General features: G+C 44.4%; 1 protein-coding gene across 1 annotated transcript; it reads right to left on the reverse strand.

Moving 5' to 3' along the window:
- Positions 1-6,146: 6,146 nt before the first annotated feature.
- On the reverse strand, positions 6,147-16,643 carry LOC132765747 (zinc finger and SCAN domain-containing protein 30-like). Its single transcript, XM_067465351.1, has 6 exons — positions 16,573-16,643; positions 12,609-13,049; positions 10,882-10,975; positions 9,828-9,913; positions 7,703-7,823; positions 6,147-7,248 (listed from the first exon to the last, which is right to left on the reverse strand). The coding sequence occupies exons 1-6, from the start codon at positions 16,579-16,581 to the stop codon at positions 6,350-6,352; spliced, it is 1,650 nt and encodes a 549-aa protein (XP_067321452.1). The 5' UTR covers positions 16,582-16,643; the 3' UTR covers positions 6,147-6,349.
- Positions 16,644-20,672: the final 4,029 nt, after the last annotated feature.

Below are 20,672 nucleotides of genomic sequence, written 5' to 3' on the forward strand. Positions count from 1 at the left end.
CAACATAAACGGGCCAGCAGAACATTGGATAATAAAGAGGGATTAAGGAAAAGCCTATTAAATGTCAAATTACGCTATGATTTTACAAATTAAGCACCGAAATATCATGTTTTACAACAAATCAACATCAAAAGCAGTTCAATACATGGTAATGTTATGTATTAATTTGCTGTATTTACGAATTTAGCACCAAAACATCGCAATGTATTGAAATAGCTGTGGATCTGGGTGGGGGCGGAAAGGGGAAAAGAGGCAGGACTGGAAGCGGAAGGGTCCTCCCTCCTTCCCTTTGTGATTTCCACGCTTCCAGGCACTTCCTGCTTGGCCACTCTAGCCCCAAGGTGTTGCCTTGCCTTCACCCTTTGAGTCCCTGTTGTTAGTATTCTAGGTCTCTAGTGCCACGTTGGACAGGCAGCAGTAGGAGTCTCCGCATTATCCAACATTCTCGTTTAGCCGACGTTATGCTGGCCTGTTTATGTCAGATAAGCGAGACTCTACCGTATCTTAAAGGTAAAGTCTACCCTTGACATTAAGTCTAGTTGTGTCCGACTCTGTGTGGTGGTACTTATCTCCTTTTCTAAGCCGAAGAGCCGGCGTTGTCCGTAGACACCTCCTAGATCATGTGGCTGGTATGACTGCTTGGAGCACTGTTACTTTCCCGCCAAAGCAGTATCTATTGATCTACTCACAATTGCATGTTTTCAAACTGCTAGATTGGCAGAAGCTGGGACTAACAATTGGAGCTCACCCATTCAAACCGCTGACCAAGACTGGATGGCCATCTGTCAGGGGTGATTTGAATGCAATATTCCGGGTTGGACTGGATGTCCCATGAGGTCTCTTCCAACTCTTTGATTCTATGATTCTATGACCTTCCAGTCGGCAAGATCTGCAGTTTAGCAGTTTAACCTGCTGTGCCACTGCAACCCTTTGTTGTTATCTTACAAATCATACTTATTTAAAACCTTTTATTGATGTTTTTAAATATATATATAAAAATCATATATATTTGAAAACATCAGTGAAAGGTTTTCATGAGACAGATTCAGTCTCCATACACTACATCATGACCATTTGCGTGTGTGTGTGCCTATATGTTTTATATCTTTGATTTAACCTCCACATTGGTAGTAAAACGGAATTACTGTGTCGCAAAATGATGCATGCCTACAAAGTGTGTCACTAACGTGGAATGTGTGGAAAGCTCTGTCCTAGAGGAGCTAGAGATCCCTGGATAGGTGTTCTCTCAGGTTAAAAAATATTTGTGCTTCTCTCCCATTTTTGTGTGGGTCCCGTGCTCCTAACCCCAGCCAAAGTGGAGGGCTTACTGTATTGATCTTGTATTGTCGAAGGCTTTCATGGCCGGAATCACTGGGTTGTTGTGAGTCTTCCGGTCTGTATGGCCATGTTCCAGAAGCATTCTCTCCTGATGTTTCGCCTGCATCTATAGCAGACATCCTCAGAGGTCTGTTGGAAACTAGGAAAATGGGGTTTATATATCTGTGGAATGTCCAGGGTGGGAGAAATAACTCTTCTCTTTTCAAGTAGGTGTGAATGGATTCCCCCAGGCAGTAAGAAGCCAGACCTTGAAACTGCTGGGCCGTTAAATGCTAATCAAGGTGGCCAATTGAAACATTCACACCTACCTCCAACCAACAAGAATTCTTTCTCCCACCCTGGACATTCCACAGATATATAAACTGCCAGAAACATTAAGAATTAACTGTGTATTTTTAGTTACAAAATGTGATGTACAGGCACTGAAAGTCTTAAAATGATGCAATGACTAAGCAAAACCACAAGTAGGTGTGCCTGCGAGTTACTTGCTCCTCCTGTGTGAAGAATGCCTCCGTGTAAGGAGTGCTGTGTTTGACTACTCCAAGGAGAGAGCTGCTTCAGCTTGAAGTTTGTTGTATGAGGATTGAATGAAAAGTAATGCCTCCAACTTCATAACACCTCAACAGATGCCAGTACTGGCATGCGGCAGGTACTGGCCTGTTCAGTAGACTCTACAGTTCCATTTTGGCAGGAAGCCTTAGCATTGAACGGTTGTGTTGATAAAGTGCAAAGCATGGAACCCTGCACAGATGGTCGGTCAATGTGACTAAAGCAACGTGCAGTCATTGAATTCTTGACAGCAGAAGGTGTCACCCCAAAGGGGATTCATCAGAGAATGCAAGCTGTTTATGGTGATTGTGTTGATGTGAGTACTGTGCATCGTTGAGCAAGTAAGTTTAAAGATGTTGAGGTGGGAACAACTGACTTGCATGACAAAGAAAGAGTTGACGTCCCTTGACAGAAACCACCGAGTTTCACAAGCAAAAGGTTGACAGATTGATTCAAGGTGATCATCGTATCACTCAGAGAGAGCATAATCAGCATTTCACAAGAACGTGTGGGTCACATTATTGCTTTGCTTGGCTATCGGAAGATCTGTGCACGATGGGTATCCAGGATGCAGACGCCTGAAATGAAAGCACACAGACTTGAAACTTCAGAGACTGGATCTCACCACCGTACGACATCCTCCATACAGTGGAAATTTAGCACCATCTGACTTCCATCTGTTTCCAATAATGAAAGAAATCTGCGAGGACATCATTATGCTTCTGATGAAGATGTTGAGGGAACTGTGAGACGCTGGTCGCGGAAACAGAGTGTCGACTTCTTCCGTGACGACTTCAGAAAACTTGTTCATTGTTGGCAGAAATGTATCCAATTGTCTGGTGATTATGTCAAAAAGTGCATAGTGGTAGTTAAAGAGCACATTCTAAGGATTATTTCTGCATTTGGTTTATTAAAATATTCCTATCCAAACCCAAGTAACGAAGGTGAAGGCATTACTTTTCATTCAACCCTCATATGTTTTTTATCTACATGAGAGAGAAACCCAGCGTGAAGGCAAGGAGCTGAAGCAAAGATATAACAAGGAAGTATAAAGAATTTTGTTCATTGTATTGTCGAAGGCTTTCATGGCCGGAATCACTGGGTTGTTGTAGGTTTTTTCGGGCTGTATGGCCATGGTCTAGAGGCATTCTCTCCTGATGTTTCGCCTGCATCTACTCAGAGGTAGTGAGGTCTGTTGGAACTAGGAAAAAAGATTTATATATCTGTGGAATGGCCAGGGTGAGACAAAGGACTCTTGTCTGCTGGAGTTAAGTGTGAATGTTTCAACTGACCACCTTGATTAGCATATAATGGCCTGACAGTGCCTGGAGCAAACTTTTGTTGAGAGGTAATTAGATGTCCCTGCCTACTTCCTCTCTGTTGTTGTGCTGTTGCAATTTTAGAGTTTTTTAATACCAGTAGCCAGATTTTGTTCATTTTCATGCTCCAGCAGACAAGAATCCTTTGTCCCACCCTGGTCATTCCACAGATATATAAACCATTTTTCCTAGTTCCAACAGACCTTACTACCTCTAAGGATGCTTGCCATAGATGTAGGCGAAACGTCAGGAGAGAATGCCTCTAGACCATGGCCATACAGCCCGAAAAAACCTACAACAACCCAGTTTTGTTCATGCTATGGAAACCTTGTTTGTTTTTGTAATCATATAATTTTTCTACAAGAAAGGCCTCCGAAGGAAGATAACAATAGTCGATGTGTGTTTTTATTTCGTCTTGTACTGGCTGCTGGTTCCAGGTCAATAAATAAGCTACTTTTATGGTGAGGGTCTTTTGTTATTAAGCCCATTCGCCAAACATTTTCCTAGTTTCCAGCTCACAACCTCTGAGGATGCCTGCCTTAGATGCAGGCGAAACATCAGGAGAGAATGCTTCTGGAACATGGCCAGACATCCTGGAAAAATCACAGTACCCCTGTATTGATCTTCATTTGCAAAAGAAAGAACTGATAGGGAAAGAATCTGCTATTGGTTCGCCGAGCCTTAAAAACAACCTGTTCCATGGTGGCAGGTCAGATTCAAGACGGAACGTTGCATCTATTCGTACCTTCCTTTGATATAATCCTTTCTTCCCCCCTCGGAAGTACTGTAATGTCTGTTTCATGAAGCCATTCGACCGACGGAAATGACTGGGTTTGGCTAAAAGCCACGTGAGTTCGGACATCACAGACGCAAACTTAGCTTGAGAAGGAAATGGTTTGAAAGCAAACTTGGGCCCTCCAGGTGTTTTGGACTCCAACTCCCACAATTCCTAACAGCCTACCGGCTGTTAGGAATTGTGGGAGTTGGAGTCCAAAACACCTGGAGGGCCCAAGTTTGCCCAGGCCTGTTTTAGAGAAACACTTCTACCATTCTTTGTTTCTTAAGATGGATATTTGTCTGTGAGATGCATGCATGCCAGGTAACCAGCCTGGGCTTTCCGACTTGAAAGTGGCAGCGTTACTCCAAGATCCAACACCCGTCTTTTTCCGGCTGGTGACAGCACTAGCTGACGATTCTTAAATATTGATGGTTATTGTCTTGTACGGCAGTTGTGTGTGCCACTTGTACTGTATTCCTGGAATAAATTCTTTCAAGCTTACGTCTTCCAAACTTTTTTTTCTTCATTGATTGCTCAGAGGATTAAATCCAATCTAATTTTTGAGTTGCAAACTTGGCAGGTGAATGGAAGCCTATCTTGAGTTTGGGGAGGCCTTATTATACTGGGTGGGGCAGATAGGGGTTATCTAGGTCAGTGTTTCTCAGCCTTCCTAATGCCACGACCCCTTAATAGAGTTCCTCATGTTGTGGTGACCCCCAACCATAAAATTATTTTCGTTGCTGCTTCGTAACTGTAATATTGCTACTGTTATGAATCGTAATGTAAACATCTGATATGCAGGATGTGTTTTCATTCACTGGACCAAATTTGACACAAATACCTGATACGCCCCAATTTGAATATTGGGGGGGGGGGTGATTTTGTTATTTGGTGATCAGCAATTGGTAACGGGGCAGGGCTATATGTGGAAGCCACGGTCCGGTATATGGGTGGTGGATATTTGGTCATTCTAGCTCAAGGTCCGAGGCAGTTGAGCAGTATCCACAACTGAGCAACTCTACTTAGTATCCACTCTGCTCACCCCACATGGAGCCCCTGGTGGTGCAACCTTTGTGCCAGCAGGACTTCTGATTGACAGGTCAGTGGTTTGAAACTGTGGAGAGCGGGTTGAGCTCCCTCTGTCAGCTCCGACTCCCCATGTGGGGACACGAGATAAGCCTGCCACATTCTGTCGTCCCCTGGGCAATGTCCTTGCAGACAGCCAATTCTCACACCAGAAGTGACTTGCAGTTTCTCAAGTTGATCCTGGCATGAAAAAAAAATGAGAGAAGCCTTTCACATCCATTTGTCACCTGGGTAACGTCCTTGAACACAGCCCATTCTCTCACACTAGAAGCAACTTGCCATTTTTCAAATCGCTTCTGACACCGAGAGAGAGAGAGAAGCCTCCCACATCCAGTCGTCCCCGGGGCAACATCCTTACAGACAGCCAATTCTCTCATGCCAGAAGTGACTTGCAGTTCCTCAAATCACTCCTACACACACAAAACAAAACAAAAGAGAGAAGCCTCCGACATCCAATCGTCCCCTGGGCAACATCCTTGCAGTTGGCCAATTCTCTCATGCCAGAAGCAATTTGCAGTTTCTCAAGTCACTCCTGACACGGGGAAAAAAACCAAAAAGCAAGAGAAGCCTCCCACATCCAGTCGTCCCCTGGGCAACGTCTTTGCAGACGGCCAATTTTCTCACACCAGAAGTGACTGCAGTTTCTCAAGTCACTCCTGTCACACACAAAAAAGAAAAGAAAATGAGAGAAGCCTGCCACATCCGGGCATCCTCTGGGCAACGTCCTTGCAGACGGCCAATTCTCTAACACCAGAAGTGACTTGCAGTTTTTCAAGTTGCTCCTGACACAGGTGAAAAACATAAACGAAAAAAAGCCTGCCATATCCAGACATCCCCTGGGCAATGTCCTTCCAGATGGCCAATTCTCTAACACCTGAAGTGACTTGCAGTTTCTCAAATCGCTCCCGACACCAAAAAAACCCACACAAGAGGACTGTTTCTCTTATTTATCCCTGACTGGACTGCCACATCCAGAAGGACAAAAAAGACATGTAAATTTTGAATTGCAAGAAAATCATATTCAGCCACGTGGTATAGTATAGGCATGGGACCAAAGAATTGGGGTGCATGACGAATGAACAAACGAACAGGTTGGATGTTTATTTGAAAGGCAGTTTTGTATGCAGGAGTTTTTATAAAACTTGTAACTGTAGTTACAAGATTTATGACTGTAGTCCTGACACTGAGCTTGCTTTTGCTATTTGTAATCAACCAAGGACTATCTGAGATACAGCGTTTGGGACAAAACAGTTACGGTAGGTGGCACAGAAGCTGCCCATCACCATGAGAGTAGGTTGCTTTTATCCTGTGTTGCAGGAATGGCACGGGACAGTGGCAAGCGTGTAGTAATCTGAAATTGTTTATCTTCTGTGACCAAGGAGGTACATCTTTCGACTGGAGCTCTTTCCACATCTCCAGGTGCTGAAACGCTTTCCCCTTGGGCGTGTGTTGCTTGGTGGCGACCCAGGTGGTACTTGCGCTTGAAGCTCTTGCCACACTCCAGGCATCCGAACAGCTTCTCCCTTCGGTGGGTGGCTTGATGACGAGTGAGGCTTCCTTTCTGGATGAACCTCTTCCCACACTCCGAGCACGTATACGTTTTCTCCCCCGTGTGCGTTGCAAGGTGGTAGGAGAGGTTTCCTTTCTGAATGAACCTCCTCCCGCACTCCAGGCATTGATACGGCTTCACCCCCGTGTGCGTCGCCAGGTGGTGCCTCATGTTGCCTTTCTGGATGAAGCTCTTCCCACATTCGGGGCATTTGTAGGGTTTCTCTCCAGTATGGATCCTTAGGTGTTTCACAAGGTATGACCTCCACCTAAAGCTCTTTCCGCACTCGAAGCACTGAAACAGCTCCTCTCCCGTTGGTGTCCTTTCATCGGAAATCAGGTACTGTCTCACTTTGAAAGCCTTGTTGACCGTGAGCCTTTTTCTATGAGGATTAAGGCTGGTTTTGGAGCTGAAGCTTCGCTCACATTGAAGGCAAGGGCATTCGCTTCTTTCCTGGGTTATTTCTTGGGGTGAGAGTCTGCAGGCACACTCGTCCTGAGAAGCAGGGCTTCGGTCCTCTCTTGTTCCTTCCATTTTTGTTCTCGGTCCTTTCATCTGATCACATTTTCCTCCCTGAAGCAAAAGTTCCGATGCTTTCCCTTCATTTTCACTCTTTGGTCCATCCTCACCTGAAAACACGAGAAATAAAAGGTCAGGGCTGAGATAAGAAGTAGAAACTCCAGTTTCTGAATGCATTGGTGGATGCCCATTTGCATCAATGTGAGGAGACCACGGAGAAGAAAAATGCTTTGGTCAGACCTCATTTTTAATACTACATCCAGTTCTGGTCCCCAAAATTAAAGAAGGACATCGATAAGATGGAATGTGTCCAGAGGAAGGCAAATGTGAGTAGATCAATAGGTACTGCCGGAAGTGAAAGGAGAAGACTTTGCCTTTGCCTCTGTGTTTGTGTCTCATTGGATTTCATTGTAACAAGGCATTGAATATTCACCTGTGCCTGTTTATATGCTGTAATCCGCTCTTAGTCCCATCAGATACATACATACATATATAATTATTACTTAAACCAAGATGATTTTTATAAAGTGAATTGATCAAGGCCAAGAAAGGGTGGAGCCTCACCCAAAAAGGACACACTCCCCCAATTCTCCGTCATCATTTCCTCGTGAAGCCTCCTTTGGCTTGGATCCAGCAAGGCCCACTCCTCTGCGGTAAAATACACAGCCAGCTCTTCGAAGATCACCTGCATGATGAAAGACATACACAGGTGAGCACAAAGTGCCAATGCGAGTCTCAAAAGGCAGCAAGGCCATGAGGGACAAGGGGACACACACACACACACTTACACACAAGGCAGGGCAGTGGGATGCTATAACTGTATATTATATATTTCTTTGTTGCCACCAAATATTTATTTTTACCTGGGAAATGCTCTGAGTCCCCACAGGGAGATAGAGCAGTATATAAATAAAGTATTATTATTATTATTATTATTATTCATAGAATCATAGAATCAAAGAGTTGGAAGAGACCTCATGGGCCATCCAGTCCAACCCCCTGCAAGAAGCCAGAATAGTGCATTCAAAGCACCCCTGACAGATGGCCATCCAGCCTCTGTTTAAAAGCTTCCAAAGAAGGAGCCTCCACCACACTCCAGGGCAGAGAGTTCCACTGCTGAATGGCTCTTACAGGAAGTTCTACCTCATGTTCAGATGGAATCTCCTCTCTTGTAGTTTGAAGCCATTGTTCCGCGTCCTAGTCTCCAAGGAAGCAGAAAACAAGCTTGCTCCCTCCTCCTCCCTGTGGCTTCCTCTCACATATTTATGCATGGCTATCATATCCCCTCTCAGCCTTCTCTTCTTCAGGCTAAACATGCCCAGCTCCTTAAGCCGCTCCTCATAGGGCTTGTTCTCCAGACCCTTGATCATTTTAGTTGCCCTCCTCTGGACACATTTCAGCTTGTCAATATCTCTCTTGAATTGTGGTGCCCAGAACTGGACACAATATTCCAGGTGTGGTCTAACCAAAGCAGAACAGAGTGGTAATAATAATAATAATAATAATAATAATAATAATAATAATAATAATGGTTTCTTCTGCTGCCACTATTTATTGATTCATAGGCCACCTCCTTCACTAGCATGTTCAAGAAGACAAACAAACTTTTCAGGTGAAATAAAACAAGAATATGATGTTTATTTTTGTTCTTGAACAGTAAAGATGCGTAATGGTTTCAATAAATTGTCAGGCTTTAGTTTTACAGAGAATGGTCTTATAGCGTGAGTTTCTTAAAAGCAATGTTCCGCGCACAGGAATAAGAACAGGTTATTTTGAACCTTTTGAATCCTCTTTCCACACCAGCACTCTGAACACTATAGAGGCCTGTTATTTGTCTTACTCCTTCTCCCTGAAGGATTTAACTATTTTCCTCAAAGAGGTAGGTATCTTCCTAACAACATTTCCCAAAACTCTTCCTTCCTCCATTCCCCTTCAAATCCCCTAACATAACTCTTCAAACTCTAAGCTCCCAACTAACAAGACTCTGGCTGCATTAGCTCTTACTTTCCCTCATAGAATCATAGAATCAAAGAGTTGGAAGAGACCTCATGGGCCATCCAGTCCAACCCCCTGCCAAGAAGCAGGAATTTTGCATTCAAATCACCCTTGACAGATGGCCATCCAGCCTCTGTTTAAAAGCTTCCAAAGAAGGAGCCTCCACCACAGTCTGGGGCAGAGAGTTCCACTGCTGAACGGCTCTCACAGTCAGGAAGTTCTTCCTCATGTTCAGATGGAATCTCCTTTCTTGTAGTTTGAAGCCATTGTTTCGCGTCCTGGTCTCCAGGGAAGCAGAAAACAAGCTTGCTCCCTCCTCCTTGTGGCTTCCTCTCACATATTTATACTGGCTCTAAGCAACTCCCTTCAATTTCATCAGCCAATCAGACTGCACCAATCGCTCTTCCCTTCCTCTCCTTAGCTTTTCCAAGCCAGGCCTACTTACTGCCTTTACACCAACCTTGTAAGGTAGGCTAATCCGTTACACTATACATATAGAATCATAGAATGAGACCATAGGAGTCATCCAGCCCAACCCGCTTCTGCCATGCAGGAAAAGCACAATCAAAGCACTCCCAACAGATGGTCATCCAGCTTCTGTTTAAAAGCCTCCAAAGAAGGTGCTTCCACTACATTCTGTTTGGAAAGTTTTGAGGACAAACCTTCTCGCCCCACCATGGATTTTGCCCCTTACCTGCTCTGGTTTTGTAGAAGCCGTTCTGAGATCATCACACCGAAAAGACTTGCCTGTATTTAATGGCCATGCCTTTATGGCACTTCCTGTGAGGAATGAAAAAGCCAAATGGGAAAGTTATCTGGGCTTGTTCAGGACTCAGACTCTATTTTAGAAACAGTTTGCTTAGAGACTTCAGTAGGAACAAATGCTCAATTCCATACTCAGAAAAATTACTCAATGCCAGAACTTCAACACATACACAAAGATCTGGAAGGGAGCAATGAATAGTGCAGCGATCCAAGCCTTGAGCAATGGTTCTGGAGATCAAGGTTCAATTCCCTGTTCAGCCTGGAAACCCATTGGGTGACCTTCACACCTTCTCAGCCCCAGGAAACCCCATGATAGGTTTGCCTATTCTTGGCAAGGTTTCTGTAGCCATAACACCAAGTATATATATTTTTGACAGAGCTGGAGCTGACAGAGGGAGCTCACCCATGCTCTCCCAGGATTCGAATCTCCAACCTGTCGGTCTTCAGTCCTGCCGGCACAAAGGTTTGACCCACTGCGTCATTGGGGCTCCCCCTCCTTTGAGGTCTAAAATCATACTGTATAACAAAAATGGAGTCCTGTGTCTGAAGCCTCTCCCACAGAGGTAAGTCAAACTGGAACACTAAAATGTACATATAATATAGTTTAACAATTATACACATTTACAAACAGTTACTGGAGCCTTGGAAGGTTGCTATTTCCAATAATACACACCCTATTCCACACACACACACACACACACACACCTTCCCATCATATTCAACGAAACAAGACAGACTTTTTTGCTAGGACTAAAAAAGTAATATAACAGTTTTCCTCAGATCTGTGATCAAAATGAAACTGTAGAGGAGAGTCTCCTGAACAAGCCAGGACCTGCTGCATACTAGTACTGCCATCTGATCATGGTCAAATTGTTCGTGGTCAAATTGTTTTTCCTTTGCTTTAGCTATTTGAAATTTGCCTGGTATATTTTTTCAATGATGATGATGACGATGATGACCCCCACTTTCTTCCCAGGACGTACCCAATGTGCTGGGTGCTCTGTCCCCATCTTGTTTGATGCCCTCCGTCTCAGAATTAGATTTTTTCATCTCAGCCGTCTCTTCCACAAAGATTTCCTGCCTCGGAAGATAAAGCAGGAAGATAAAGGGAGAAAAGGGGAAATTAGAAATGGATAGAAGACCTTTTCAGTGGCTGCTCCCAGACTCTAGATCTCCCTCTATGTCGGTTTTCCTCAACTTTCCTAATGCTGTGACCCCTTAGTACAGTTCCTCATGTTGTGGTGACCCCCAACCATAACATTATTTTCGTTGCTACTTCGTAACTGTCATTTTGCTACTGTTATGAATCGTCATGTAAATATCTGATATGCAGAATGTATTTTGATTCACTGGATCAAATTTGGCACAAATACCCCATATGCCCAAATTTGAATACTGGTGGGGTTGAAGAAGAGGACTGATTTTGTCATTTGGGAGTTGCAGTTGCTGGGATTTATCGTTCACCTACAATCAAAGAGCATTCTGAACTCCATCAATGATGGAATTGAACCAAACTTGGCACACACAACTCCCACGACCAACAGAAAATACTGGAAGGGTTAGGTGGTCATTGACCTTGAGTTTGGGAGTTGTAGTTCACCTACATCCAGAGAGCACTGTGGACTCAAACAATGATGAATCTGGACCAAACTTGGCATGAATACTCAAAATTTATTTATTTATTTATTTAAAACATTTATATTCCACCCTTCTCACCCTGGAGAGGACTCATGGCGGAGCACAACATATATACGGCAAACATTCAGTGCTGGGACATAAAACCATAATATAAGTAAAATCACTTATATTTAGATTAAAAGTTGCTTAAAAACCATCTCTGGACACCATTTTGCCTCATTGCACTGCCCCAAAGGCTTGGTCCCACAGCCAGGTCTTTACCATCCTTCCGAAGGACAGGAAGGAGGGTGCTGATGTAATATTCCCAGGAAGGGAGTTCCATAACTGGGGGGCAATCACTGAGAAGGCCCTCTGTTTCGTCCCTGCCAAACGCGCCAGTGATGGTGGCGAGACCAAGAGCAGGGCCTCCCCAGAAGATCTTAGATTCCACAGTGGTTCGTAAAGGGAGAGGCATTCAGACAGGTAAACTGGGCCCAAATATGAACACTGATGGAGTTTGGGGAAAATAAACCTTGACATTTGGGAGTTGTAGTTGCTGGGATTTATAGTTCATCTGCAATCAAAGAGCATTCTGAACTCTACCAATGATGGATCTGGACCAAACTTGGTATGAATACTCAGCATGACCAAATGTGAACACTGGCGGCGTTTGGGGAAATTAGGCCTTTATTTATTATTATTTATACTATTTCTATCCCGCCCATATCAGCCCGAAGGCAACTCAGGGCGGCCTTGACATATGAGAGTTGTAGTTGCTGGGATTTATAGTTCACTTACAATCAAAGAGCATTTTGAATCCCACCAATGATAGAATTGGGCCCAACTTCTCACATGGAACCCCCATGACCAATAGAAAATACTGTGTTTTCTGATGGTCTTACGTAACCCCCACTGACACCCCCTCACGACACCCCAAGAGGTCCTGACCCCAAGATTGAGAACACACTGCTCTGTAGAGAGACCAGGATAGTCTCTTTTCCATCTGGATCAAGGCTCTATCAAGGCTCTGTTCAACATCCTTGCCAACAAACACCCCCAGATCTGTGAAATGATGATATTGGAAAGGTCTCACCTGCCTCTCTTCCATCCTTTTCTCCGCTGCGTGGCTGAGGAGGAATCCTTCTGCCAGGGCCATGGCTTGGGAGCTGCTCTCTGCCCCGCACTCCCTCACCCAGCGCTCCATTTCCATAGGAAGGATGGCCAGGAACTGCTCCAGTACCACCAGGTCCAGCATCTCCGCCTTGGTGTGCCTTTCTGGCTTCAGCCATTGCCGGCAAAGAGCATGAACCCGGCTGCAAACCCTCCGGGGCCCTTCTTCCTCCTTGTAGCACAACCCCCTGAAGCGCTGGCGGTGTAAATCCAAGCTGAACGCATGCATCTTCAGGGTCTTCTGTGTATTCTGTTCCTCGAAAGTTCCACAAGGCTGAGTTTCAATGAGAGGAGAGCCTTTTCCAAGCTTGGAGTCGTGTTCTTCAATCTTTTCAGCAAAGTTTCCCACTATGGCTACGTTCCCCTGTAAGGCAAAAACATTGGGACTTCAAAGGAAGGAAAATGAAGGCAAGCAGGATGTTAAATTTGTTGGAAATCGCAATATTCTCAAGCCTCCTACACTAGTTATTTGTTATGTAAACAACTGAGATTGCTTACTGTATTCTACATGTGTATACAGTTTTCCTTAACTCTTTGTTGTGGGAGGGGCTGCAGACCAGGTGATCAGAACTGGGACTTGTTCAGACTCAGACTCCATTTTAGATTTCAGGAGCCATTAGACTTTCAATATATGAGGGTTGAATGAAAAGTAATGCCTCCACCTTCGTTATTTGGGTTTGGATAGGAATATTTTCATAAATCGAACACAGAAATAATCCTTAGAATGTGATCTTTAACAAACACTATTCACTTCTCCACATAATCACCAGACATTTGGATACCTTTCTGCCAACAATGAACAAGTTTTCTGAAGCCTTCACGGAAGAAGTTGACACTTGGTTTTCACAACCAGCGTCTCCCAGTTCTCTCAACGTCTTCATCAGAAGCATAATGATGTCCCCGCAGATTTCTTTCATTATCAGGAACAGATGGAAGTCAGATGGTGCTAAATCTGGACTGTATGGAAGATGTTGTAGGGTGCTGAGATCCAGTTTCTGAAGGTTCAAGTCCGTGCACTTTCATTTCAGGCATCAGCATCCTGGGTACCCATCGTGCACAGATCTTCCGATAGCCAAGCAAAGCAATAATGTGACCCACATGTTCTTGTGACATGCCAATTATGCTTGAAATTTCTCTCTGAGTGATATGACAATCGTCCTGAATCAATCTGTCAACCTATTGTCAAAGGATATCATGGTTGGAATCACTGGGTTGTCGTAGGTTTTTTTTTGGGCTACATGGCTATGTTCTAGAAGCATTCTCTCCTGATGTTTTGCCTACATCTGTGGCAAGCATCCTCAGAGGTTGTGAGATCTGTCAACTTTTTGCTTCTGAACTCGGTGGTTGCTGTCACAGGTCGTCCAACTCTTTGTTTGTCATGAAAGTCAGATGTTCCCACTTCAACATCTTTAAACTTACTGGCCCAACGACGCACAGTACTCACATCAACACAATCACCATAAAAAGCTTGCATTCTCCGATGAATCTCCTTTGAGGTGACACCTTCTGATGTCAAGAATTCAATGACTGCATGTTGCTTAAGTCGCATTGACCGAACGTCTGCACAGGGTTCCATACTTCGCATTTAACAAAACAACCGTTCAATGCTAAGGCTTCCTGCCAAAATGGAACTGTAGAGGAGAGTCTCCTGAACAAGCCAGTACCTGCCGCATACCAGTACTGCCATCTGTTGAGGAGTTACGAAGGTGGAGGCATTACTTTTCATTCAGCTCTCATAAAGCAGGTATCTCTGGCATCTGAAGATGCCAGCCATAAATGAAGGTAAAACTTCAGGAAATGCTGCATGCTAGAACATGGCCATACATCCCGGAAACCACACAATACCCCAGTGATTGCAGCCGTGAAAGCATTTGACACGACAGCAATACTCGGTTCTTCCCTCTGAAATACAGCCGATGGCACCTGAAATTTGTGGACGGATCTCCCATCGTACTAACTGAGCTGTCCAACTGCTCTCTCGTCACCTATTGCCATATATTTCAATAAGATTTTCTTAGACAAGGAATGCTCAGAAGTGGATTTGCCAGTTCCTCCCTTTGAAGTATCGCCTCCAGCAGTTTCCCATCCAAGTCAACCCTGCTTAGCTTTTCAACTGCTCTGTGTGTGTGCATGTCCTCAAGTCACCTGTTGACTTATTTGCATTGAGTTTCCTTAGGGACTGAGTGCTTAGAAATGGGTTTGTGCCAGTTCCTTCCTCTGAAATATTACTTGGTATTGGATGGTGGTCTCCCACCCAAGTATTAACCAGGGCCAACCCTGCTTAGCTTTCCAACTGCTGTGTGTGTGTATATATATATATAGCTTCAATTCACCGGTTTACTTATGGTGACCCTATGAATGCTTAAGGATAGTTTTGCCGGTCGTTTCCCCTGAAATACAGCCTGGTATTGGATGGTGGTTTCCCATCCAAGTGTTAACCATGGCCTACCTTGCTTACCTTTCCAACTGCTGTGTGTGTATATATAGCTTCCAAGTCACCAGTTCACTTATGGTGACCCTATGAATGCTTAGTAATAGTTTTGCCGGTCGTTTCCACTGAAATACAGCCTGGTATTGGATGGCGGTCTCCCACTCAGGTATTAGCCAGAGCCAACCCTGCTTAGCTTTCCAACTGCTGTATGTGCATATATATAGCTTCAAATCACCAGTTTACTTATGGTGATCCTATGAATGCTTAGTGATAGTTTTGCTGGTCATTTCCCCTGAAATACAGCTGCTATTGGATGGTGGTCTCCCACCCAAGTATTAACCAGGGCCAAACCTGCTTAGCTTTCCAACTGCTCTGTGTGTGTGTGTGTATACGCTTCAAGTCACCAGTTCAATTATGGTGACCCTATGAATGTTTAGTGATAGTTTTGCCGGTCGTTTCCACTGAAATATGCCTGGTATTGGATGGCGGTCTCCCACCCAAGTATTAACCAGGGCCAAACCTGCTTAGCTTTCCAACTGCTCTGTGTGTGTATATATAGCTTCAATTCACCAGTTTACTTATGGTGATCCTATGAATGCTTAGTGATAGTTTTGCTAGTTGTTTCCACTGAAATACAGCCTGGTATTGGATGGTGGTCTCCCACCCAAGTATTAGCCAGGGCCAACCCTGCTTAGCTTTCCAACTGCTCTGTGTGTGTTTATATAGCTTCCAAGTCACCAGTTCACTTATGGTGACCCTATGAATGCTTAGTGATAGTTTTGCCGGTCGTTTCCCCTGAAATACAGCCTGGTATTGGATGGCGGTCTCCCACCCAAGTATTAACCAGGGCCAACCCTGCTTAGCTTTCCAACTGCTCTGTGTGTGTATATATAGCTTCAAGTCACCAGTTTAATTATGTTGAACCTATGAATGCTTAGTGATCGTTTTGCTGGTCCTTTCCCCTGAAATACAGCTTGGTATAGGATGGTGGTCTCCCATCCAAACACTAACCAGGGCTGTCCCTGCTTAGCTTCCCAACTGCTGTGTGGCGTGGAATCCCCAGAGATGGTTCCTTCCTAACATGGCCATCAAAACCCATCACCTTGGGGGCAAGTCACACTCTCTCAGCCTCAAAAGAGAAGCAAAACCACATCCCCTTCTGAACAAACCTGGCCAAGAGAACCCAGAGTGGACTCAAGAGCAACCAATGGGAAGGAAGAAAAGAGGGGAGGTGCAGAAAAGGGGTGGGAAGTGGGGAATAAGAAAAGGGGGGGGGGTTTCAAAGAGTCAGCCCCCTTTGCTCCCCTTTTCTTCCTCCTTGCATCTTGCAAGGAATAAGCAGAAGCTGGGACCCCCTCCCCCTTTTATTCCTGTCTCTTCAGATTCTGTGCCCCCCACTTTCCCCACAAATAGGCCTTGCAATGGGGAAAACAATGGGGTTTTGCAAATTCCTCACCTCCAGCATCTTGTTCTCTTCCAAACCTGGGATGGAGCCAACCAACTGAGGCTGAATAGGAGAGGAAGAACCCCCCCCCCCCCTGTACCAATGTGGTCTCTCCTTCCCTTAAAGGGGCCGCTGTTATTTTTTTTTCCTCCCTGCACATTCTCCACTGTAGAATGAAAGCAGGTTAATACTATTTTATTGATGTGGAATCCCGGGAGGTGTGGTTTTTACAAGGTCTAGACTTCTCTTCTAGCAAGTGCTGGAGCCTTTCCTAAACTACATCTTCCAGGATTCTTTATCCTAGGAGATATGAAATGGAGCAGACAGAAGAGCTTGAATTCTTTGCTTTCTCATAGTTTGGTGCACACAAATGTGTTTTGTGCTTGAAATTATTTTTAAAATACTGTGTATAATTTTTTTCCAGGCTATGGTATTATCGAACCTCTGTAACTCCCTATTCTAAGATTTATAGTTCACCAAGGCCTCAGTAATAAATATATGATTTCCCCATTTTAAAAGACCCTTCCCAGACTTTGAAGCATCAGAAGATTGAGACCGAACCAAGAGCAGCTGTTCACTCATAAACTGTATATAATAAATTGTATCTATCCTTCATGATTTGCTATATAACATGTATCTTTCTACATACTGAATCTGTTTCATATATACATATGTATCTATCTCTATCTATCTATCTATCTATTTACATAGATATAGCCCCTGGTGGCGCAGCAGGCTAAACCGATGAGCTGCTGAACTTGCTGACCAAAAAGTTGGCAGTTCACATCCGGGGAGTGGGGTGAGCTCCCACTGTTAGCCTCAGCTTCTGCCAACCTAGCAGTTCGAAAACATCCAAATGTGAGTAGATCAATAGGTACTGCTCTGGTGAGAAGGTAACGGTGCTCCATGCAGTTATGCCGGCCACATGACTTTGGAGGTGTCTACGTTGGCTCTTCGGCTTAGAAATGGAGATGAGCACCATACAACAGTTGGAGACAACTAACTACTTAATGTCCGGGAAAATCTTTACCCTATATATATATATATATATATATATATATATGTATGTATATGTATATATATATATATATTGTATAAACTTCCGTCTTGTTTTGTTGAACATCTTCCTTGGTTAAATTGATGTATACCATCTTAGCCCCAATAATTTTAGTTGAATTTTAAGAGCTCTGGTGTGGGCTGGTCCATGGGGTCACGAAGAGTTGGAAGCAATTGAATGAATAAACAACCACCAAGGATCTAAAACAGTGGTTCCCAACCATTTTTTTGACCAGGGACCACATTGACCAGGAACCATATTGACCAGAGACCACTTGACCAGGGACCAAGTTAACCAGGGAGCACTTTGACTAGGGACCACTTATTCATTTCGGTCATTTAGCCACAGATGCAGGTGGAACCTCAGGAGAGAATACAGATGGAAAACAGCCCAAAAAACTCACAGCGACCCAGTCTCCTATTTTGTTCTGTCTTGGGAAAGGGGTTTATCTGCCTTGGGGGGTCTCCTCTTTAGCTATGGGGGTTCAGGCATTGCTGGTCTTTGATCTGGAGGGCCTCTGGACTCTGTGACCCCTTTGTGCTGGGGGCTAGCCATCCAATGGGGGCCTGCCTCCTCCTTGGCCCAAACCCCATGGGAAGGTCAGTAGATAAGAGGGTCTCCTTTCTCTCCCTCCAAAACTATGGGAGGCTCGCCCCACCCTCTGGAAGGAGAAGCCCTATCCTCTCTCCTTGTCCCCTTCCACACAGCTGTACAAAATCCACATTGAGACTCAGGAAGAGGACTAGGCTTGGGAATCTCAGAGACTGCATCCTCAGCTTGTTTTTCATTAGATGCTTCACCAAACTAGGGCTCCCACTGAGCCAGGTCAGTTAAAGTGGTGCCAAACTGCGTTAATTCTACAGTGTAGATCAGGCACGGGCCAACTTGGGACCCTCCAGGTGTTTTGGACTTCAATTCCCACAATTCCTAACAGACTACTTTTCCTACTTACCTTTCTTTCTTCCTCCCTCCCTGTCATTTTCCTACCTTCCTTTCTTTCTCCTTACCTCCTTCTCTTTCCTTTCTCCCTCTTTTTTCTACTTACCTTACTCCCTCTGCCATTTTCTACTTTGCTTTCTTTCTCCTTCCCTCCCCTTTTCCTTTTCTCCTTCCCTCCTTTTTTCCTCCTTAACTTGCTTCCTCCCTCCGTCATTTTCCCACCTTCTTTTCTCTTTCTTTTCTTCCTCCATGTCATTTTCCTTCTTTCTCTTTCTTTTCTTCCTTTTCTCCCTCCCTTTTTCCTACTTTTCTTTCTCCCTCCATGTCATTTTCCTTCCTTCCTTCCTTCTCTTTCTTTTCTCCCTCCCTTTTTCCTACTTACCTTTCTTTCTTGCTCCGTCATTTTCCTACCTTCCTTCTTTCTTTCTCTTCTCCCTCCCTTTTTCCTACTGGCCTTTCTTTCTCGCTCCCTCATTTTCCTCCCTTCCTTCCTTTCTCCTTCCCTCCTTTCATTTTTTTCCTCCCTCCTTCCCTCTTTTTCCTACTTACCTTTCTTTCTCCCTCCCTGTCATTTTCCTACCTTCCTCTTTCTTCCTCCCTCCCTTTTCCCACTTACCTTTCTTTCTCCCTGTCATTTCTCTTCCTTTTTCTCCTTTTTTTCATTCTTTCTTTCCTTTCTTCTTTCCTTCCTTTTCTCCCTCCCTCCTTCATTCCCTCATTTTCCTACTTACCTTTCCTTCTCCCTCCGTCATTTTCCTACCTCTTTCCCCTTTCTTTTCTCCCTCCCTATTTTACCTACTTACCTTTCTTTCTCCCCGTCATTTCTTACCTTCCTTTCTCCTTGTTTCTTCCTCTTTTCTCCCTTCTGCTTCCCTTCTTTCCCCCTTTTCTACCTTTTTCTCCCTACCTGTAATTTTACTATCTTCCTTCCTTTTTCTTCCCCTTTTCTTCATTTTCTCCTTCCCTTTTTTCTTTCTTATTTTATTTTCTCCCTCCTTCCTTCACTTTTTCTTCCTTACCTTTCTTTCTCCCTCATTTCATTTTTTCTACCTTCCTTTCTTCCTCCTTCCCTTTGATCCTTTTTTCCTTTTCTCCCTCCCTCCATCCCTTTTTGCTACTTATCTTTCCTTGCCCCTTCCCTCCTTTTCCTACCTTCCTTTCTTCCTCCCACTTTCGCTTTCATCCTTTCCTTCCTTTTATCCTTCCCTTCCTTCCTGTTTTTCAGTTTCTCCCTCCTTCCTTCCCTTTTCCTCCTACCTTTCTCCCTCCCTCTCATTTTCCTATTCTTTCCACCTTCCCTTTCCCCCTTTTCTCCCTCCCTCCCTTTACTTATCTTTCCTATCTCCCTCCCTGTCATTTTCCTTCCTTCCTTCCTCTTTCCCTTTCTTTTCTTCATTTTCTCATTTCCCTCTTTTTCCTACTTAAGATTGATTTCTTCCTCTCTCCTTCCGTCATTTTCCTTTCTTCCTTTTTATTTCCCTCTTCCTAATTTCTTCCTTTTCTTCCTCCCTCCTTTCTTTCTCCCTCCCTTGTTTCTGCCTGCCTCCCTTAGTTCCCTCCTCTCTACCTTTATTTCTTCCTCTTTTCTTTCTTTTCCCCCTCCCTCCTTCTCTTTCCTACTTCTCTGACCAGGAAGACAGCTAAAGGGGGGACCTGCGAGGAGCAGCCCAGTCCTTTCTGTAGGCTGTACAGAAGCACTTTGTGCACTACATCTGGCCCATGAGCTTAGTGTTGTGCAGGCCTGGTGTAGGTGAACCAAGTACGTATTGTGCAGGCCTGGTGTAGGAGAACCCACAGTGCAAAATTCTAATCCAGGTATGGGCAAACTTCAGCCCTCCAGGTGTTTTGGACTTCAACTCCCACAATTCCTGGCTTCAGGCCCTTAATTTTTGCTCCCAAAGATGCACTAGGTCTTATTTTCAGGGGATGTCTTATTTTTCCATGAAGAAGAATTCACATTTATTGTTGAACAACAAAAAAAGAACATTTATTATATTCTGTACAGTAGTAGTCTGGTCACACCGGTTGCCTGACTCACACACAGGACCGCAACAAATAAGGGCTGTAAAATGCCTGACTCCCATACATTGTTTGGAAATTGTGACAATCTCCCACA

The sequence above is a fragment of the Anolis sagrei genome, chromosome 2, assembly GCF_037176765.1.
Source record: "Anolis sagrei isolate rAnoSag1 chromosome 2, rAnoSag1.mat, whole genome shotgun sequence".
Lineage (NCBI taxonomy): Eukaryota > Metazoa > Chordata > Lepidosauria > Squamata > Dactyloidae > Anolis > Anolis sagrei.